At 53.0% G+C, this 22,607-nt stretch overlaps 1 protein-coding gene across 1 annotated transcript in view; it reads left to right on the plus strand.

Moving 5' to 3' along the window:
• Positions 1-861: 861 nt before the first annotated feature.
• Positions 862-22,607, plus strand: part of SCAP (SREBF chaperone) — a 60,473-nt gene continuing 38,727 nt past the window's right edge. The window contains exons 1-4 of the mRNA XM_077790073.1: positions 862-1,027; positions 13,300-13,488; positions 17,302-17,419; positions 18,094-18,251. Of these exons, the coding sequence (XP_077646199.1) occupies positions 13,367-13,488; positions 17,302-17,419; positions 18,094-18,251 (398 nt within the window). The 5' untranslated portion in view covers positions 862-1,027; positions 13,300-13,366. The remainder of the gene's footprint in view (positions 1,028-13,299; positions 13,489-17,301; positions 17,420-18,093; positions 18,252-22,607) is intronic.

The following is a 22,607-nucleotide window of genomic DNA, read 5'->3' on the forward strand; positions in this document are numbered from 1 at the left end:
GGAAAGGCTCGGCCCACGGAGATGAAGGAGCAGGGCATGTGTTTTGCAGCATCCCACACCATGCTGGCAGGAGAGCAGGGGCATGTCTGGGGAGAAAGAAGGAGCCCCTGGCCTTTGGGCACTGCTTGTCCGTCCCAGTGCTGCCAGTGCCTGGCCCACTTCTGTTCCCGGGAACCATCGTCACCTCTGCCCCCTGCACCGAGCCAGGGCTCCCGCTGCGAGGTCCTCCCTCCCGATGTGCTCTGCCCCGGGATGGTCCAGGGCTCCTCATGCCCAATCCCCGCCATCAGCTCCTCCGGCCCCTCCCGGGATACTCGGGACTGCCAGCGCCGGACTCGCACATTCCCGCCATGCGCGGGTGCACGGGCCGGCTCCGCTCTCCCGCCGCACCGCGGCGCGGCCGGTGCCCGGCCCTGCTCGCACGGCGGCGCCCGCCGCGGGGCCCGGTGCCGGCGCCGCCGCGGGGCCCGGTGCCGGCGCTGCCTTGGCCGCCCGGTGCCAGTCCCGGCGCCGCCGCGGGGCCCGGTGCCGGTGCTGCCTTGGCCGCCGGGTCCCGCCGCCGCCGCGGGCCCGGTCCCCGCTCCACGTGCTCCCGCCGCCTCCGCGCCGCTTCCGGGGGCGTGGCCGATGTGGGGGAGGAGGCGTGGTTACAGGCGTGATTATGCAAATAAAGACGCGCCTCGCGCCGCGTGGGCGTGGCCATGCAAATAGCGCCCATATTGGGGGCTCACTGCGCTCTTGGGGGCGTGGCCGGCGGGGCGTGGGCGTGGCCGCGCCGACGGCGGGGGGCGTGGCCGGCGTGCGGCGCTGCGCGCGCGCGGTCGGGGCCCGGCGGCGGCGGCGGCAGCGGGGGGAGGGCGGGAGGGGGTGGGAGGAACCGGGCCGGGAACGGGCGGAAGAGCTCGGCATTAACGCGGGTCCGGAGCTACGAGACCCCACGGCATCCTAACTAAACAAAACCAGGCCGAGGAGACCCTCCAACCGCGAAGCGCGGGAGCCGCGGCTGCTGGGAGGTCAAAGGGCGGAGGTGAGGAAGGAGCCGCTTCCCGGTGAGGCGAGACGGGGCCGGGGCGGGCGGCGGCCGCGCGGTCGGTATGGAAATAACCCCTCACCGCCCGTTCCGTGCCTCAGTTTCCCCGCGCGGCGGGGCCCGGGCCTGCCGGCCCGCAGCCCCGCTGCGTTTGGGGGATGTGTTCAGGGGAACGGGGGAGCGGCGCCGTTTGTCCCGCGGGTTCTGCCGCGTCTCCCCGGATAACCCATGCCTGGCTCTGGAGCCGGGCCGGTGCTCCCAATCCAGAGATGGAGAGGGGATCGCCGCTGCTGCAGGATGGGCGGAGAGCGTTTTAGGGGAAAGGAGGAACCCGGTGGAGCGGGGGACGGGAGGGGAACGCTGCCGGGGTTTGTGCAGCTCCCCGAGCCGCAGAACCAGGCGGATCTGCTGCCCTGCCTCTCCCGGGACCTGGCTCCGTGCTCTCTGCGCTTATCTCGCCCCCCGAGGCTTGCTGAACTTGGGGATTTGGTCAAAATTTAGGAGTCGCCTTCCTCACGGGAGTCAGGATGAACATCTTTACATTATCTTTGCTATAACGAGCGAGGAGCTTTTGGAATGCTGAGGCAGTGGTGGGGCTGTGTTTGGGAGGAAAGGGCTCCGGAAAGATTTTGGCCTTAGTGCCAGAATTTCCTGAATGCAGCATCCACGTGTTTTTCCGGGTTGTTGAAAGGCAAACCAAGTTTCTTTTCATTCAAAGGGCAGAGATGAGGCGTGAGCTCCCTCTCTGTGAAACCAGAGCTGTGAGGGCAGCACGAGGGTAGTGAATTTGGGATTACTCGAGCTGTTGTGTAATGCAGAAAGGAGATTAGCTGGCTGGGATTGGGAAGAGAGAACACCCCGGGATGTTCCCTGAACGTGTGGCACAGCTCCGTGTTTCCAGGTACAACTTGGCATAGTTTATTTTTCCGATCACGATTCAAATATAGCATCCCAAAAGAGCCACGAACAATCAGGGTTTGTCTCAGAGGCATTCAAATAGTATTTTAAGTGTCAGAATCCTATGATGAATGAATTAGTCAGGATCTCACCGAGTTACTCAACACTGTTTTCAGTCAGGGGGTTGCTGGGCCTGTCTGGCGTCAGAGCTTGGATCATTATGCACCAAAAACTCCTTTTTTCCCCCCTCTCTGATGAGAATTGAGAAAGTAGAACAGGTACAACTTGAGGAACAAAAATAGCATTACCCGCCTGCAGTGGAATGTAGTCGGTGAGGAGCAGCAGCACAGCACTTCCAGCAGCTCCTGAGTCCTGGGAATCCTTTCCAGGCCAGGCCTTCCCCTCTCCCAGGAGACTCCAGGAGCTCTGGGGGAGGTGTGGGCACAGTCCCTGTGCTGGGAGCACGGAGGGCTCCAGAGACTGGAAGGAGGTGTGGAAGCAGCTTTCCTTGCCTCTAATATCTGTGATTATAATTCCTTTGAATGCCTTTCCCCACCTTGTGCAGCGCATTAAAGGGTGAGAAAGGAAAGCTGAAGGAGCACTGAGCAGCTCTGTGGTGGTGCAGCTGCTGTTCCCACGTCTGGGAGTGCTGCTGCTCACATCCAAGGTACCCAGGACAGGGAGGAACAGGGGCCTGAGGGTGGCTGTCTTGGAGGGAATCTTTTCATTCACGTCCTCAGGTGAAGACCCAGCCCCAAAGGCTCAGAACAGCCTTGCCTTTTGGGAAAAAGTAAAGTTCTCCTCCCAGGAAAAGAGTGGTTTCAGTTGGAGTGAGAGCGTGGTGGGCAGTGGAGAGGGGAGCAGGATTGCAGTTCTTAAATCTGAATGAATCTTGTGTGGAGCATTGTGATAAAGGAATAATAGTTGGTTTGTTTACAGAGGACAATGTCCCAGTCAGGATTGGGGACTTGCTGCCTCACAGAGGGGTTTTGGGATGGTTTCTCCATCTGGAAGAAAGAGTGCAGTGATTTCCTGAGCCTGCTGATGGTTAGAAAGGAAAACGTTGAGTTGTGCGTGGTGCTCTGAGGTGTCCCTGGCAGTTGGTGTGTTCAGCCTTGCCCGGTGTGACCCAGAACCTGTGGAAAGCCAATCCAGGCAGGTGTGTCACCTTACAGGTGCTGTGTCCCTCTGGGAGCCCCTGAGATGTGGCAGTGCAGACTCCTGAGCCACGGAAGCTGTCCTGAGCAAAGCTCTGGGGTTAATTCCGAGGGAACCACGCAGGGGAATTTTTGCTTTTTGTTTCTTGGACTGATGGTCAGAACCGTGGGCTTTGTCTCCCTTTTGCCATCCTGCACATGGTGCCTGTCAGGGCATCCCTGTGAGTGCACGAGTGACACCAGAGCTTCCAGAATTCTGGAGCCTGGGGTGGAGGCACGGCTGAAGCTCTGGCTGGCTCTGTGTGGAAGGGAGAACGTGTTCCCCAGAGAGCCAAGGGCACACTCCTGGTCCCCTGCCAAACCCACAGGTTGTGCAAAGCTTCACAGGAGCCCCTGGTGCTGCACCCCGGCCCTCCCTCCGGAATGGGAGCACCCTTGGGTGATGTTTCCACAAGGTGTTTTTCAGGGAAATGATAGTGCCTAACGGATAAACTCTGTCTGACCGAGCTCTAATTGCAGGAAATCAGGAAACTCCTGCCACTCAGAGCTGGACTTCGGGTGTTCCGTGGTGCTCACAAGAGATTTCTGAGGGGTTTTTGGAGGGATTTTCTCCTAAGAGGCAGAAGGGCCCCATCTGGGCTATGGGTCTGGAAAATGCAGAATTCTGGATTTACAGGGTTCACAGGGATGTGCTTTACCTGGGGAGGGTTTTGGGAAGCTGCTGTCTGCTCCTGGGGCTGCAGCAGGGCTGGGAAAGGAGCTCCAGTTCCTTCCATGGGCAATGTTTGCCCACCCTGGGCACTCCTGAAGGTGTTACTGCCCTCTTTAAGTGTCCCTGCCCATCAAACTGTGGGGTAAAGCATGGAAGCATCTGTCATGGCACATCCCTTAAAAGGAGTTGCAGAGAAGGTGCAGTTCAGTTATTCAGACATGAATTTGAATTTTAGATTTATCTGTTTCAAAAACAAACACCAAACCGTACAGCCAGAATGTGTTTGCCTGCATTAAACAGGCTGGTTTGGGTTTTATTTCCTAATATTGGTCATTAACCACCAATGCTGATTTCTGCTCTGAAGGAGAGTTTTGAGCCAGGAAATGTGTCCTCTGTCCTAGAGAAAGAAGCAGGGGAGGAGCTGTGCTCAGTTCAGATCCTGGTTTGCTGAGGTGGAAGGTAGTGAAGATTCACTCTTTTCCTCAGTTGAGTTCCTCGGGATGGTCCAGGCAAACTCTGCCTCACAAAAGCAGAGCTGGAGCTGGGCAGAAGTCCTTGAAATGCTGATTTATGTTGCTTTCAGCACTCCTGCACTCAGGGTGATTCAAACCCAGAGGTGTTCCTGATCCTCCTTTGAAGAGCACAAGGGGAGGATGAAGATAAAAATCAAACCTGACTGTCAGAGGGCACACGGAGGGACACACAATTATTCTGGGAATGTCCTCGTGGCAAGAAGGTGGTAAAAGAAAGAACAGAGAGGAAAACTTGATGTCTGGCATCCCCAAAACTGGAGTGTTCTGCACCTTTTGACTCTTGGTGAGCAACTGGTGGTAGTGGCAGGCTACAAAAAGGAAGAGCAGCTTTGCAAGCTGTCATTTCAGGGAGGTATTTCTGTCTGTGTGCTCAAAGCAGGGACTAAAAAAGACCTGAGAAGCTTTAGGAGGCATCTTTGGAGACATGGGAAGTCAGTGATGTTTTTAAAGGCTGGAGGAGAGCGGGCAGTTGGTGTGGGTGGGAGTGGGACAAGGAGAAGGGGGAGTAGCAGTCATCCCAAAATCCTGCAGCGGGTGGGAAAAGCACCTGGCAGGGGACAGGAGTGCAGAATAGCTGGTGCTGCTTTGCCACAGCTTCTCCTTGGCAAGGTGAGTTTGCTCTTTCCAGGATAAGATACCAGGGCTGTTTCTGGCTGCAGGAAAGCAGCTGTGGCTATGAATCCTCTAAGGTTTGATTTTTATCCCAAATTAGAGTCTTGAGTAGGTGCAGTTAAAGCAAACCCCAAACCTAAGAAGGTGCCAGTCTATGGTGGATAAAACAGTGGTTAAATAAATGTATTCAGAGTGGCAGTAACAGCCTTGTTAATGGGTCTGGGTGTTCTGGGGGGCACTGTGGGCTCGGGGGTCTCACTCATCACTGAAGGGACAAAACAGACCATGCACATTCAATTTGTACATGGCATAAAGCAGGCAAGGGCTGCACGTGTGCCTCAGGAGTGAGAAATGAGCAATTAAACATGGCCTGCAAATGGGCTGGTGGTGAGGTTGGGATCCAAGCAAAAATAGCCACTGCAGGCATGAGGATAATTGATGAGGTGTAACCCCTAATTAAAAAGAGACTGGTGACCTCCTGTGTGTGTGGGAAGGTGAAAGTTGGAGTGTGGAAATTGGTGGTGGTGGCCTTGGCAGCGCTGTGGGAGCAGTTGGGCTGCCAGGGCTGCTCCAGCCTCACAATTCCATGGCTCCACATGCCACAGCTGGGGCTGGCTGTGCCCATGGCAGCAGGGAGGAGCCCGGGGAAAAGGTACCAAGAGGTACCAAACCCTCTCTGACACCTCTAGACACTCCTGGCACTGCTTAAGAGCAAACTGGATAAAATCTGCTGGGAATAACTGGAGCAAAACTCGTTATGCTGAGTGAGGGTTGGGTACAGAGCCCCCAGAGTCACTCCAGCTCCGTGTCCTTGCTGTCACTGGGACTGCCACTGCTCCCAGGGGTTCTGTGCAGTGGGAGAAGGGCAGGGCTGTGTCCTTGCTGTCACTGCCACTGCTCCCAGGGGTTCTGTGCAGTGGAGAAGGGCAGGGCTGTGTCCTTGCTGTCACTGCCACTGCTCCCAGGGGTTCTGTGCAGTGGAGAGGAGCAGGGCTGTGTCCTTGCTGTCACTGGGACTGTGTCCTTGCTGTCACTGCCACTGCTCCCAGGGGTTCTGAGCAGTGGACAGGAGCAGGGCTGTGTCCTTGCTGTCACTGGGACTGTGTCCTTGCTGTCACTGCCACTGCTCCCAGGGGTTCTGTGCAGTGGAGAGGAGCAGGGCTGTGTCCTTGCTGTCACTGGGACTGTGTCCTTGCTGTCACTGCCACTGCTCCCAGGGGCTCTGTGCAGTGGGAGAAGGGCAGGGCTGTGTCCTTGCTGTCACTGCCACTGCTCCCAGGGGTTCTGTGCAGTGGGAGAAGGGCAGGGCTGTGTCCTTGCTGTCACTGCCACTGCTCCCAGGGGTTCTGTGCAGTGGGAGAAGGGCAGGGCTGTGTCCTTGCTGTCACTGGGACTGTGTCTTTGCTGTCACTGCCACTGCTCCCAGGGGTTCTGTGCAGTGGAGAGGAGCAGGGCTGTGTCCTTGCTGTCACTGCCACTGCTCCCAGGGGTTCTGTGCAGTGGAGAGGAGCAGGGCTGTGTCCTTGCTGTCACTGCAGGATGAGCAGGGCCATGTCCTTCAGGCTGGCTGTGTCCTTCAGGCGATGCCCAGGGAGCTGTCAGGGGGTGCCCAAGGGCTCAGCTGCACTTTGTGTCCTTCACAGGCTTTGCTGGGCACCGAGGGTGGCCCGGGCTCTTTGTGGCTTGTCCATGACATGAGCAGTGCTGGGATCCTCAGGAGGGCACAGATCAGACCAAGTTACCATTCCATGAATGGCCCAGAGCAGAGAATCATGGTTTGGGTTGGACAGGGCCTGAAGGCCCATCTTGTTCCATTCCCTGCCCCTCTCCCAGCTCCAAGCCCTGTCCAGCCTGGCCTTGGATAATCCAGGGATTGAGTGGCCACAGCTGCTTCTGCTCTTCCAGGGCTCTCCACCCTCACAGGGAACAACTCCCAATTCCCAATCTCCCACCCATCCCTGCCCTCTGGCAGTGGGAGCCATTCCCTGTGTCCTGTCCCTCCATCCTTGTCCTCAGTCCCTCTCCAGCTCTCCTGGAGCCCCTTCAGGCCCTGGCAGGGCTCTGAGCTCTCCCTGGAGCTTCTCCAGGGGAACATTCCCAGCTCTCCCAGCCTGGCTCCAGAGCAGAGGGCTCCAGCAGCTCCTTGTGCTGTTGGACCCCAAGATTTTGCACAAATCCAGGCAGATGATCCAAAAGCATTTTGCCTGTTTTATACTCCAAACAAGATGCTTGGCCTGAGATGTTGACCCTGGTGTGGTGGAGAGGATTAGAAAAGAGCATGAGTAGAAATCCCACGTGTAGGAGAGAGGGAAGAGCGTTGCAGGGCTGTGCTGGGCAAGCTGTTTTCACGAGGCTGCAGCCCCGAGTGAAGCACTGATGGAGGCTCTGGTGTCTGTGCCTGGCACTGGGCTGGGATGTAGGGCCAGGAGAGGGCAAAGCTGGCAATGCCCAGCTGGGCCTGCTGGGGATGCTCTCGGGTGGCACTGCCCGCGGGTGTTGCATCAGTTCTGGTATTTTTAGGAGAAAGTGATTCCCCAGCCACTTGTGGAGAGCTGCCCTGATAAACAAAAAGGAGGAGATTATTCCAAGGGCTCACGTGGCTGGCAGAGTGTGAGGACCTGTGCCAGGCAGCTCCTGGCCTCTCTGGGTGCCTGGCTGTCCCTCAGCGTGACAGGAGAGCACCGAGGGCAGCCTGGGCACTGCAGCCAGCCAGGGCTCGTGTCCCGGGGCCCAGGGACCCTGGTGTGCTCAGCAGTGCCAGCTCTGCTGCTCTGTCACCTGGGGCAGGACAGGGGCCTGGGGCTGTGTGACCCTGGGACAGGGACAGTGTCACCCCTCGTACAGGGACAGTGGCCTGGGGCTGTCACCTGGGACAGGGACAGTGTCACCCCTGGAACTGGGATAGTGGCCTGGGGCTCACTCTACTGGCTATGTCACCTGGGGCAGGGACAGTGGCCTGGGGCTCTGTGACCCCTGGGACAGGGACAGTGACCTGGGGCTGTCACCTGGCACAGGGACAGTGACCTAAGGCTGTGTGACCCTGGGACAGGGACAGTGTCACCCTTGGTACAGGGACTGTGGCCTGGGGCTGTCACCTGGCACAGGGACAGTGGCCTGGGGCTGTGACCCCTGGGACAGGGACAGTGTCACCCCTGGAACTGGGATAGTGGCCTGGGGCTCACTCTGCTGGCTATGTCACCTGGGGCAGGGACAGTGACCTAAGGCTGTGTGACCCTGGGACAGGGACAGTGTCACCCCTGGGACAGGGACAGTGGTCTGGGGAGAAAATTTCCCTGCCTTACCTTGTGTTTATTTTGAGCTGCCCCTCTGGAGCTGCTGTGGTGCTGATTTATCCCGGGATAACAGAGACAGCCCTTTGCTCCTCTCTGGAGCTGATTTATCCCGGGATAACAGAGACAGCCCTTTGCTCCTCTCTGGAGCTGCTGTGTGCCTTTGGCCATCCCTGAGCTCTCCTGTCCCCTGTGGGATGAGGAGGAGGAGCAGGAATTCTCCGTGCTGTGTGCAGCACCCAGCACGGGTGAGGATGGATTTACATCCCACAGTTTCCTGTTTCACTCTGCATCCTGGCACTCCTCCAGGGAATCCCAGGCTGGTGTTTTCCCTGTGCCCCTCACATCCCCCTTGCTGGAGCTGGGTGGTTCCTTCCTGCCCAAACCCCTCTGGGATTCTGTGGCTGTGCAGGTGGGTCACTCCCGCTGGACAGGCTGGGGCAAGATTTCCACGCTGGAGAAGAAGGGGTTGGGAAATGTTTCCTTTGCTTGGAGTCTGTTCTTCGTGTGCAAGGGAGCTTCCCTTGGCTGGATGCAGCAAGAGGAGTGAACTTTGAAATCATGTTTGCTTTAAATTTGGGTCTTTTATCTTATTGTCACAAAAGCCAAGCTTCTGTGCTTTGCAGCTCTGATGTGGAACATCCCATCCTGTCTCATCATCCACAGCAGCCAGTTGTTGTCTGGGCTGTTGGGAGTATTTTGGGAAGGAATAAAGGATAAAAACCACACTCAGTGAATGACTTCCAAAGCAGGAGTGTAACTGAGGTTCTCCTCTTGTGGCAGAAAAGTTTAAAAATGTCCTGAAAACCGTTTTGGAAATTGGTTTTGAATGTCAGCCCCTGTTTTGGGAGCAGATCACTTTATCTGACGTGTAGAGATTATTGAAGTGTTCTCTGTAAATCTTTGTTGTTGCTATCCAGCTTTTCAAGAGAGGTTAATAATATGTACTGTGAGTGAAATACCACTTATAAAACGGGGTCTATTCCAGATAACCTCTGAAGTCTTAAACTCAGACCACAAATAACTGTTGTACAGGGAGGAAAACAGGCAAGAAGAAGTGGCGCAAAACTGAAAGTCAGGCAGAACAGGTAAAATGAAGTAAGTTTGCACATTTTGGGGATTGAAATATGGTTCAACAACTTGTGTCAGACTTTCAGCCCTGCTGTAGCCGCAGAGCCGGAGTGGAGGGAGGGGACTCAGCAATGCCATTTTCTACCTTTTCAGTATGGAAAGTCCATTGGGGCTGGGAGGCTGTTCCTGTTCCCCACAGCAGTGTGGGATTAACCCTTGCAGGCAGCAGCCTCCGGGCTGAAGCCGTGGCTGGGATTTTCCCATAGGAAGTGCTCTGCTCCTGTGACCTCCATGTCCTCTGGCAGCACAAAGCCCCTTATTCTTCCCATGGGAATGCGAGGGGAGAGCAGGAGCTTGGTGTTAGAGCCCATTGTGCAGCTTTTCTGTGAAGGAGCCTTGGCTGGAGCTTGTTTTCCCACCTCTGAAGTCCTGGGGAATGGTCCCTGGCCTCGCTGGGGGATGCTGGGGGATGGTGCATGCTGCTCTGGGTGTGCTGTGGGGACCCAGGAAATGCTGTGTGCTGTGATAAACCCAGGAAATTCTGTGTGCTGTGATAAACCCAGGAAATTCTGTGTTCTGTGTGCGCTGTGATGTTCTGTGTGTGCTGTGAGGAGCCCAGGAAATGCTGTGTGCTGTGATAAACCCAGGAAATTCTGTGTTCTCTGTGTGCTGTGATAAATCCAGGAAATTCTGTGTTCTCTGTGTGCTGTGATGAGCCCAGGAAATTCTGTGTTCTGTGTGTGCTGTGAGGAGCCCAGGAAATTCTGTGTGCTGAGATAAATCCAGGAAATTCTGTGTTCTGTGTGTGCTGTGAGGAGCCCAGGAAATTCTGTGTTCTGTGTGTGCTGTGAGGAGCCCAGGAAATTCTGTGTTCTGTGTGTGCTGTGATGAGCCCAGGAGCTCAGGAAATTCTGTGTTCTGTGTGTGCTGTGAGGAACTCAGGAAATTCTGTGTGTGCTTTGAGGATCCCAGGAAATTCTGTGTGCTGTGAGCAGCCCAGGAGCCCAGGAAATCCTCTGCTCTGTGTGTGCTGTGATGAACCCAGGAAATTCCATATTCTGTGTGTGCTGTGAGGAACCCAGATGTGGCCAACACCTGTGGCACCTCTGTGTGTGTGCCAGTGCCAGGGTGGCCCCGAGGTGCCCTGTGCTGCCACAGCCCCGTTCCTGGCTCGGGGCCCAGCTGGGACGTGTCAGTCACAGCAGGATTTGGGGAGCCCTGGAGGCAGGAGGTGCTCTGATCCCCCGGTGCCTGTGTGGGATGGATGGATTTTTGGATACCAGGCAGTCCCTGCAGCAGCAGGGGGGTTACTGCTGGTGGTCCTTGGCCCACCTGGCCCTCAGGTGTGTGAGCATCACTTTGAGCTGCTCCCTGGGCACCAGCACAGACCAACCCAGTGACCTCAGAAATTCTCATTTTTAGTAAATTCCTCCTTTTTTCCTCCCCTGCCCTTCCCCAAGCAGGGCCTTGGCAGGAGCACTCCTGACATAGCACATCTGCCCCGGGCTGGGGTGTCCATCTGCAGGGCAGCTGGGGACAGCCAGGCCAGCCCTCGCCTCTGTGGCTGCTGGAAAAGGGGCTGTGGGTGTCTGGCTGTCCTATGGTGAATTTTCTGCCAGGCAATTGCATTTATCCACCCTTCCCAACGTGTGGGGCCACAAGGCCCATGCTGGGTCTGTCCCTGCTTTGCCAAGCTCGGGCTTGTACCTGGAAAACACTGGGATTCCCTTTGGAGGTTCAGCTGTAGGCAACGTGACGGAGCAAATTATTGGATGTGTTGAATGCAAGAAAAGTACCGTGGGACAGGGGTTTATTTTGGATTTTTCCCTGTATTTTCCACCTCCAGGCTTCACTGCCTCAGCTGTATGTTTTTATTACACTAATGCTGGGGCCTGCTTCCAGAACATTTTGTGGGAAATGGAGTTGAGCACGCCTAAAACCCCAGGTGACTGTGCTAGAAAAAGGAAAGTTTTCTACCTTGGTTAGTTTGTCCTCTAAGCTCAGTGGGCTCTGCTGTGTTTCCCTGCTCTTAGTGTCCTGGGAGGCTCCTGGGAAGGCTGTAAAGCCTTTCAGACAGAAATGTAAAGAATTTGGAACACGGAACTATTGTTGAGTGAGATGAAGGCTTTTGTCAGAGGAAAAGTAGCAAGGTTGAGTTGATTTTTCCCACAAAAGGAAGTTTTCCATCTCTTCCTTCTGCTGGCCAGCCTTGTTTTTGGAGGAATGCAGGCCACAGGAGCCAGGTACAGGAGGAGAGGTGGTGGAGTTCACCTAAGCTTGTGGGTGGCTTTGTGTGCTGGAAGAATTTTTCTTTTAACCTGTGTTTTTAAAAAAAGGCTCAGAAATTTTTTGTTGTTTGTCTCAAGGCAGTTTTATTGTAAGTTGTCTGAAAGATTGTCTTCTTGGGCTGCTGAGGTTTGCTTAGTAGCTTAGGCAAGGGTACACACACTTTTGACATTTTTTTTTTTTTTCTTTCTGCCTAGTACTGTTGTTATCTTTTATATGGTACATTATGTGTTAAATGTTTATAGTTTTTTTTAATGTCTATTACTTATATTAAATGGTGTTTTTCTACTCTAAATTAATCTGTGAGTGCTAATATTACTAAGAATATGAGGTAAGGAAGAAGAAAGAGGGATGACAGGATAGGCTTAAATCCCTCTATCTTAAAACTTTTGACTCTCATGTACAAAACCAAAACGCCCCTGTACAGGACTTAAAACCACTTTGTACAGCACTCCAAAATTTCTCTTTTTACTTTGTGACTACTCCTACTATAACATTTAAATTTTGTGATTTTTTTGATCTTCTTGTTCTCACATTTAAAATCACAGCTGCTTCCAGCTGCCTGCCAGGGTCTCAAATGCTTCTGACCTGCCCCTGGAACTTCCAAAAGTGTCTGAGGGACATTTGGAGTTCCCACAGAGAGGGAAGGGCCAGGGCAGGCTCAGGGTGGGCACTGGGGAAGTTCCTTCACTGAAGAGTGGGTTAGTGTTGGCAAGGGCTGCCCGGGGCAGTGCTGGAGCCCCCGTCCCTGGAGCTGTCCCTGGATGTGGCACGGAGGGCTGGGGACACGGTGGCCGTGGGGCACAGGGTGGGGCAGTGGCCTGGGAGGGCTTTTCCCAGCTCACTCATCCTGGGATTCTGTGCTGCGTGTCCACCTCTCGTACCTGAGCCACGAATGTCACCTGTGGGGCTGCAGGGTGGGCACATCCTGCTGCCCTCGTGCTTCCAGCAGACTTTGGCTTGGATCTGCAGTCATGCAAGAGGCAAGAAATTCTCCTTTAACATTTGTCCACAGGTTTATTTTGGCTTAGATGATCTCTGTTTGCAGAAATGCCTTGGGGCAGGAACAGTTCCTGCTGCTCACTCTTAGGAGCTCTGTCACAGCATAAAGCAAATAAAGATGCCAGATTTTAATATGCAACCCGCCCAAGTGATAAGGAAACAGTGGCTTTGGAATGCTCTGAGTTTTCTTGCAGAATGCTCCTCCTGTTGGACAGCACGTGAGGAGAGTAAATAGAAAGTTTTGCTCCTTGAAATTACCTGAAGTTGTTGCCAGTGCTGTGCTCCTCCCCAGAGCAGCTTTTGGCAGCTCAGGCTGGTCAGAGAGCCACTTTTGATGTATTTTGTGCCACAGGAGCAGCAGATCTACGTTGTTCTTGAGTTCCTCCTGGAACAGAGATGGTCCAGTCCTGACAGTGAGGTCGAGATCTGCTCAGTCATTGCATAGAACCAAGAAATAAATCCCAGAATGGTTTGTGCTGCAAAGGACCTCAAAGCCCATCCAGTGCCACCCCTGCCATGGCAGGGACACCTCCCAGGCTGCTCCCAGCCCTGCCCAGCCTGGCCCTGGGCACTGCCAGGGCTCCAGGGGCACCCTGTGCCAGGGCTGCCACCCTGCCAGGGAACAACTCATTCCTGAACGCTTTCTCAAACGAGCTGATGATGTTTAATTCCCTTCCCCTGATCTGTTTTCCTCCTTTGCCCTCCGTAGCTGGAGCCAGAGCCTTCCCTGAGGGGCTGCCCACGCTGGAGGTGCCCGGGATGGCCTGGAGGTGAGGATGACCCTGACTGAAAGGCTGCGCGAGAGGATTTCGCGGGCGTTCTACAGCCACGGGCTGCTCTGCGCCTCCTACCCCATCCCCATCATCCTCTTCACTGCCCTCTGCATCCTGGCCTGCTGGTGAGTCCTTCGTGCCACTGGGGACGGGGGGTTCTCCCTTCTGGGCCCGCCCAGAAGCTCCTTTTTATTTAGAATTTAGAGGTTTTGTCGTCTCCTTTTGTGGGACCAAAGAAACAGCAGGGATGAAGTGATGAAGTGTCTTCATCTGGTTTAATAAGTAAAAATTAATTGACTAAGTGAAGCAATAAATGAGATGAAAGTAACTCTCAAGCACCTGGTAGTGGACTCCAAACCCATGAATTAAAAATGGGGAGAAGGAAAGCTGATCTTTCTTTGCACACCTGCCTGTCCTGTTCTCCCTGGAGCCTGCACTCTTTTGTTTCACCCTCGGCATGTGGCAATCAGAGGACCTGAATTAGAGCCAGACTCTTCATGTTCCAGATCCCCAGAGAGCAGAGTCTCCTCTGGGCTTTCAGCATGGCACTGGGAGCAGGAAAGGGGAATTTCCTCTCCAGTGCAGAATTCCAGGCCCTGTCAGAGGGAAGCAGGGCACAGCCACCACCACTCACTCAGGGACAGGCTGTTGGTGCACTTGCCAAGGCTAAAAAGGCACTGTTGCTGCCAGCAGCTCTGGCAGGACCTGTTAGCAGATTCCCTCCCTCCTCAGCAGTGGCGTTCCAGCTGCTCTGTCCTGGCTGCACACAGGCCAAAAGCTTGTCCTGCTGGGAGCCAGCAGAGCTGGGAGCTGCTTTAATTCCATGGATCAGCTCCTTTGCTGCTCCCTGAGACCTGGCAGCTCCCTGCTTCCCTCTGCCCTCGGGGCTGGGAAGGGGGAATGTGCAGGGAGGGATTTGCCTGGAGCTCTCCTGGCCCCCTGAGCTGTCTTGGAAATCTGTCAGGTGCTTGGATGAGCACTTGTGCCTGCACCTCCCTCCTGCTGCTGCCTGAAATGCAGTTCCTGCTGCAGCTCACCAGTCCCAGCTGCTTGCAGGATCTGTGTTTCCTTTATTCTGGGCTTTCAGAGGAGTTTCAGGAGCATCTGGAAAGAGCCTTTCCCAAAACCAGAACAACTTGAGCTTTCCTGTCATCTTTGTTAGGTGCCAGGAGGGGTGGGCTTGGGAGGGTCTGGATGTCACCCAGGCCAGGCCCCTGGCAGGGCAGGGTCCCTGGGGTGTGTCCAGGTGGGTTTGGGGTGTCTCCAGCCCCCCTGGGCAGCTGTCCCTCCATGGAGAGAGGCTCTTCCTCCTGCTGAGCTGGAGCTGCTGTGGTTTGCTTTGTGGCCACTTCAGGTCCTGCTATTCTTCCCTCCTCTGCCTGTGCTTTCCATTCTCGTGTTCCCCTCAAAAAAAAAATTCTAACAAAGGGAAATGTGAGGAGAGTCGAACCCCAGTGCTGAAAATGCCTTCCCTGGAGCTGAGGTGGGGCTGTTCTTCCCTCTGGGCACCCTTGCAGTGCCAGTGACCCAGAGCTGGCACAGCACACCCAGAGCAGCTGGGGCTGCCCCTGAAGGGTCCCAGGCCAGGCTGGACAGGGCTTGGAGCACCCGGGGACAGTGGGAGGTGTCCCTGCCACGGCAGGGGTGGCACTGGATGTTCCTCAAGGTCCCTCCATCCCAAACCACTCCACGTTCCGTGTTGCCAGCACCTGGTGGGTCCCAAACCGGGGAGGCCAAGCTCCCACGAGGATCCCTTTTCCCTCAAGGCTGAGCCATGAACCAGGAGTGAGAGCTCAGAGGATCCCATCCTGCTCTGGCCTCACAGCAGAGCTGCTCATCCCACCTGGAGTCAGCTCCTGGCCCTGCCCTGGGGAGAGCTGAGCCCCCTGCCCTTGGAGGCTCCTGCTGCCCTGGGGGTCCCAGGGGTGACAGATCCCCTTGGACAGGACTGGGACAGCAGCAGCACTGCCAGCACAGACAGCCAGGCCAGGGGACACTCCACAGCCAGAATAAACCTGAACAATCTCTGATCGAAAATTTATCAAATTCTACAAAAAACGTTTGTTTTGACTCCTCCCAACTCACAGGGGACTCATGGGGAATACCCCCTGCAGAAGCACCTTCTGTGAATCTCAAGTCTTTTCCTTGGATTTCTGGACACAGTCACCAACACTGAAATCATTTAGGGAAAAAATAGTTCCTCCTTAATCATCTATTGAATGTGCTCTGCTTTGTTTATCACTTACACTTGACCTATTATTCCTTTTTCTCTTCCCTACTCTTGCACAATGAAATGCTAATAATTAGATGTATTTCTGTCAGCCCAATGAAAAGCAAATCTGACAAGCTTGGCTTCTGATTTCATTGTTCTTTTTCAGCTGTTTGTTGTTCTCTCTGAAGCCTTGTGTTTAGATGCTGCTTGTTCCTCCATGGCCCTTGATGATCCAAGCTAATCCCTAATGAAGTGGGCAGAGCCTTGCAGGAAAACAATTCCAAGGCCTTTCTATTTAGTGTGTCAATATTGCCACAAAATTAATCTACAAACAGGGAAATATATGAGGAATTGTAAGGCCACAAAAAGCCTGAAGTTCTGTTCTCCAGATCAGTTTGGTGCTGACAATTCCAGATTCTCAGTGGATCTCTGTGTGCCAGCAGCCTTCCTTTTCCCACCAGTTCAATTCTGATTTCCTTTTAACCACTTTTGAGAACATTTGGAGGTAAAATTCCCATTCTAAACTCTCTGTAACCTCGTGTTGTCAGTTTTTGAATAGTTCAAAGTCTCTGTTTTGGGACAAGAGTTACGATCACTGGAGGTTGTGGTGGCAAAGCAGCAAGAAGATCAAGATTTCATAGTTTTGGTGTCTCACTGCTGCTCTTAAAAGTGCTGTGAGGACTAGTGAAGTTATTGATGAGTTTTGGAGATAGTTTGAATTTAAATGAGGAAAAGCAGAGGACTATAAAGGATTTGGGGCAGGGAGCAGCCACACAGTGTCTGGGGTTTGGGTGGGATACACAGGCACTGAGCCATGGCCTTACTGGGTTTTGCCACAGCTAGCTGGGCTGGAGGAATTCAGGAGAGGCCCTGCAGGGTCTCCCTGCTTTCCCTCCCAGGACTTTTCCATCCCTTTCCAAGGGAGAAGTGTTGGAATCTGTGGTCCCCACCCAGGGATGCCAGTTACGTCAGAATCTGAGGTATTGATGATTCTGAGATTGTAGAAAGTCTCTGTCTGTCAGCCCCACTGCCAAAGCAGAAGCCATAATTGGTCTGTGCTGGTTTCCAGGTTGTTTATTCTGTTTATCTCTCACATGTTCTGCTGCCCTGCCCAGCTCTGTCCTGCAGGGCAGCGTGTGGGGCTCTGCCCTCAGTGGGATGTGACAAACATTAAATACCAGAAACTCCCTGGGTTGGATTTACAAGAACGTGCCAATATCTGTCACCTATGTTGGACAGTGTGTCCCCAGCCTGAACCAACAGAAAAATGCCAACACCACAGTGAGACATGGAGGACATGAAGAAGGAGAAAAAGGACAAGGCACACCCAATTTCCTCCATCTTGTCCCCTTTGGACCCCTCATCTAGAATCCTAAAATTTTACTTTTGCACCCTTGCCACACTTAATTATTACTTATATCAAACCCTCAGAGCTGGTAATTGATCCTGTAAGATTGAAAACTCTTTTCCATGGACAGAGATCACAGCCAGTGTCTCTGGGGGCTCTGTATGGGGGGTTCCTGACCCCTGCCAGGGTGCCAGGGCAGCCAGAGGGAACCCTGGATTCCCACGGAGAAGGAAGGCCTGTGGTTCAGCAGCCTGGCCCACGGAGGCCGAGCCCTGTGTGTGTCTCTTTGCCGAAGCGTGCCCGCTCGTTCCTTGACCTCCTGTGCCATAAACATCCGTGACCACCCCAAGTGAGCGAGCTGCTGTCGTGTCCCCCCAGCTCCCCGCTGCTGAAGCTGCCGCTGCCGGGCACGGGCCCCGTGGAGTTCAGCACCCCGCTGAAGGACTACGCCCCGCCGGGGCCGCGGCGCGGCGAGCCCGGCGAGCGCCCCGACTGGGTGAGTCCCGGGCCAGGGGGAGGGACGGGGCTGCCCCGGTGCCACGGGACAGCCGAGCCCGGCCCGGCTGGCAGAGCTGGCACAGCGGAGGTGGCACCCGCGGGGCGCGAGGTCCCTGCGATGCAAGCAGAGGATCGGGCTCCTGCCGAGCCCTGCCGTGCTGCACCTCTCATCTGGGAAGGGAGGACAGAGCCCTTCCTGCTCTGGTTCTCTGGGAGCTCCCTGGCTGTGGGAATCTTTAAAATCAGAGGGTTTGGGGAAAGTATGTCTAGCAAGATATTAAGAAGTTGTGAGCTTAACAGTGGAACTCCGTGCACTGTGCTTTAAGGCTTACAAGCAGATATTGCATTCAAAATTAACAAGCACTGTTTTAACTGAAGGTAGGTGTGCTTATAGTGGTTAGACAGAGCTACTGTCAATATGATTTTGCTTTGTGTGATTGCTCAGAAAACTTTTAAATAAGTTATAACACTGAGTTCTTTGCCTTCTGGCGGGGATGTGAGCTGCTGGCACCTTGCCACTGTCATAACCGTGTCATGAGAGTGATGATGAGGAGATGAAGCAGCTCGAGGTGCATTCCTCAGCAGTCCTGGGATCCCGTTGGGGATTTCTGCACTGTCCCCTGGCCGGCGTCACCCCTGGCCGGGGCCTGAGGCTGCCGTGTGTCCCCGCAGTACGTGGGTGCTCCCGTGGCCTACATCCAGCAGATCCTCGTGAAAGCCACCGTGTCCCCGTGGCAGAAGAACTTCCTGGCCGTGGACGTGTTCCGCTCGCCGCTGGCCCGCGTCTTCCAGCTGGTGGAGGAGATCAGGAACCACGCCCTGAGGGACAGGTGAGGCTGGGGAGCTGCTGCTGGGCTGGGCTGGCTGCTCCAGGCTGGGCAGGGCTGGGATGCTGCTGTCCTGAGCCCTGAGGGACAGGTGAGGCTGGTGAGCTGCTGCTGGGCTGGGCTCCTGCTCTGTGAGAACCCCAGCCTTGCTCTGGGGTCTCGTGTGGTGGAAAAGTCTCTCCTCCAAGCCGAGCTTCCAAAGAAAAACTCTGCAGCCTCTTGTCATTCAGCCTCAAGGCAGTTTATTGTGAGTTATCTAAAAGATTTTCTTCTCTGGCTGCTGTGGTTTGCTCGGTATTAAGGCAGAAGCACACACACACCCTGACACCCTCTCTGTCTGTGTCTTCTTCTCCCTCCCCACCCAGGGCTGCTGCTCTCTTTTTATATGATATATTACATATTACATGTTTATAGTTTTCCCCCAGTACCTACTACCTATATTACAAAGTGCTTTTCTACTCTAAACCAATCTGTGAGTGCCAACATCACCAAGAACATGGAGGTGAGGAAGAAGAAGGAGGAAGAACAGGATCAGCCCATTTTCCTCCATCTTAGAACTTCTGACCCCCATGTACAAAGTAAAACCCCCCTGTACAAGTGCTAAAACCCCCCTGTACAATACTAAAAAATTCCCCCTCTGTTTTGTAACTGCTTTTACTATCCCATCTAACCCTTTGTGAGTGCTTGTTCCACCTCCAAAGTTGGTAACTCATCCCATGGCTCAAACCCAAAATCCCAGCTGTTTGCAGCTGCCTGCCAGGGTCTCAAATGCTTCTGACCAAGGCCTGGAACCTCTAAAAATGTCTGAGGGACATTTTGAGTTCTGACACTGCTCCAGGCTGGGCAGGGCTCAGGTGCTGCTGTCCTGAAGGAGGTGAGAGATGGGGTGAGGGACATCCTGCCCCAGGAGCAGCTCACAGCTGTGCTGCAGAGCTCCCTGTGTGTTGCTATGGGACACGAAGTAAGCACATAAACGCTTGGTGAGTTTAAAAGCTGAAAAGGAGAGTGCTTTATTTGAGTATTTGACATTTATAGAATTCTAGAGGTGACTGTGGATTGGAGGATGGAATTACTCCTTTAGCCACACTGGTTAAACTAACAGTTTATTAGTTCTCTTCTCTTACAAAGAAGAATGTAAAACGACTATTATTTACATGAATAGTATAGGAGAACTCCAGTAGAAATATGTAAACAGATTAGAAGGCTGAAGGAGTTTTATCAGAACTTTAAGACTTCTGAAAGAACTGTAAAAGAAAACACTTCTAAAAATCTGGGCAACACCTGTGCTCCAGGTAAAGCACTGAAAACCCTCAGGAATTTTCTGGTCAGAGTCCAGAAGGGGCCTGCAAGGTGATGCAGGTGCAGTGTCTCAGAATTCCTTCCCCACCACAGCAGCTCTGTATCACAGGGAGTTCTGGGCCACTGCTGGAATTTCCTGCTTAGGAACCTTCTCCTGACTTTCTTTGGCTGTTTTAGGACCAGTTCACACCTGCTTGGTTTTATCCTGTTGCAGCTCTATACAACAGCAGCTTTCCTCACCTTCCAGGGCGTTTGCAGGGGGAGCTGCAAACTCCCCCAGTTTGTTAAAAGAAGACTCTGGGCTCAGGGGTGAGGGCTCAGCATTCCGTGTGCCACCCTGGCTGCTGCTGGCACTGCTGCCAGCGTGGCATTCCCGGGGCTGGGAGAGCAGAGCCAGGCACAGGCTGCCAGGGGAGTCTCACCTGTGGCTGTTTTCCATGGAAAGCCTTTTCCTGGAACACCTCTGAGATCACAAATCCATTTTTCATGGCCACTCACATCAGTTTTGCACATTAAGATTTTTCATGTCCCTCTGTCCTTTCCAGCTGGCCTGCTCCCACCTGAAAGCAGAAATTCTTTTTACCCCTAAGTAGGGTCTTGATCTTGGTGCTGTTAAGAGAAAGCACTAATGCATTTATCATTTTTGATAAATGATCAGTGACCACCCTGCTCCTCTCACTGATGATTTGTCCTTTTGGGGACCCATCCTTCACCCCCAGCTGCTGCTCTCCGAGGTCATGTTTTAGAAATGCCATTTTTGCTCTTCACATTTCCTCAGCTTTCCTCTCCCTGCCAGCTCCCCCAGCCTTGGCACTGACCTTCTGTGCGTGTGCCCAGTCCCTCTCCTCCCTTGTCCTCTGGGATAATCAGCTGTTGCCAGTTGCACTCGTGCTCCCAGGCCTGTGTTTTGTGCTCATTATCTCCCTTGTCTTCCCATTGTATTCCCATTATCTCCCCTTGGCATTGCCCTTGGTGAGCAGTGATGCAACACAGAAACAAAATTATTACTTTTATTATTATTATTATTCATACCACCAAAAGAAAATTACTTCAACATTTAGACCTAAATCTTGGGGCAAGGTTGCCATTTTGGGGATGCATTTGGATATTTCAGGAAATGTCTAATTTAGAGATAAATCCTGCAATTACCTCAAAAGTCATTACGAAGTTCTTCTTGTTTGTTGCCAGTAACAAAGCTGAGCAGAAATAGGTTTTTCAAATGCAAACTGGCTTGTTTTGTGTTCTATTTTATATTCTTTATTGTTCTATTATGTATCTTTTATATTATTTTCTATTCCAGGAGGGAGCTGGAGGTTGTTAGCACCTTCCTGTGATGTGCAGGGCCAGAGCCAGGCAGGCCTTAGCCTCAAATTTTGACAACATTTTAAATCTAAGGACTCCCTCTGGGCCACACATTCTAGTGATGGCAAATGAGGTGTCTTTAAATACAGTGAATTATTTATTATTATTATTATTAATTACAAACAAAATGAATTATTTATTGAACCAACAGGAAATAGATGGAAAATCTTAATCGCAAACACTCCCCAGTATAAAGCAAAAACTGCCAGTAGATTACAGCACAACATAAACACTGCAGATATTGAGGTGCCTGTGTTAAAGCTGGCAAAGGAATAAAAAAAAAAATATTGGGAGTGAAATGGAGCTTCCCATGGAAATGGGGAAATGTTCAGGTTCCTTCACTCAGCCCCTGGAGTAACCACAAAGCAAATCCCCCTGCTCAGGGGATGGATGGATGGATGGATGGATAGATAGATAGATAGATAGATAGATAGATGTAGATACAGATATATAATGATTTCTGATAAAAAACAGTTACAGTGACAAGATATAGCATTAAATCCAGAGTGTTCATGGTAGCTAAGGACAACCCAAACAAGTAATTTTACCTGTATTGTTACCAGTCTGAGTAGATCAGGATGCTTCCCACCCCTTGAGGTTAAAAATCATAGGAAAGATGGGATACAAATCAGGATCCAGGAAGGTTCCTGGAGTTATTTTTTCAGTTGCAGTGGTTGGAAGAGTTCAGTGATGGGTCAGTGGCTCCCTCACTTCCATTCATGGTTCTCAGCCCAGTGTTCCTCAGCGAGGCTCAGCATTTCTCATGTCCTTGCTCACCATGTCAGGTGTTAGACAGCTCTAAGCTCACCAATAACCTGACCAAGTGTGTATGTGCTACAGAATAATCTGATTATAGCCCCAGGGGGATCACAGGTGGAACAAAACTCCAATTCTTCCTGCTGCAATGGGGCATTTTACACCTTACCCCGGGGAGATAGGAAGAGGTGCACAAACCTGATTCCAGAATCATATGAAAATTCAAGTTACATTCAGGGGAAAATCTTTTCCACCCCCTGTGACAATCTGAAGACACTAGAGCGTTCCAAAGCAATAACTCAGATACGCTGCAGAACTACTGGCACAAACCATAAGCAGATATGAATCCAAACAATTGAAAGCTCAAATGTTCTGCACCTTAACAATGCTGAGCAGGGTTTTACCACTGTGTAGATTTGGGCTGTCACTCCTTCCAGAAGGAGCATCGCTCCAGCTGGAGGAAGGCCACTGGAAAACACATGTTTGGTGTGGAATTCCCATCATCCAAATCTTTTCATGGAATGAGCGGAAACTGAGCACAAATCCAGCAGGAGCTGTGACAGCGCTGTTGCAGGAGCTTTAGGTGGGAATTCCTCTTGCCGTCCCGGGGGATGCAGAGCTCCGGCCGCCGCCACGCGGGGGCGCTGCGGGCTCGGTCCCGGCCTCGGTCCCGGGCTCGGTCCCGGCCTCGGTCCCGGCCTCGGTCCCGGGTCCCTCTCGGGGTGCGGGTGTCGCGGTGACCCCGAGTGTAAAACTCCTCATTCCCAGCCCCAGAGCCAAAGGAGTCTGGAATTCATTATTATAGATCTATATATCTATAGCCATCTATATCTACATCTATATCTACATCTACATCTATCTATATCTCTATCTACATCTATATCTATATAATCGATATCTACATCTACATCTCTATCTACATCTATATCTATATATCTATAT

This window comes from Lonchura striata, chromosome 1 (genome assembly GCF_046129695.1).
Source record: "Lonchura striata isolate bLonStr1 chromosome 1, bLonStr1.mat, whole genome shotgun sequence".
Lineage (NCBI taxonomy): Eukaryota > Metazoa > Chordata > Aves > Passeriformes > Estrildidae > Lonchura > Lonchura striata.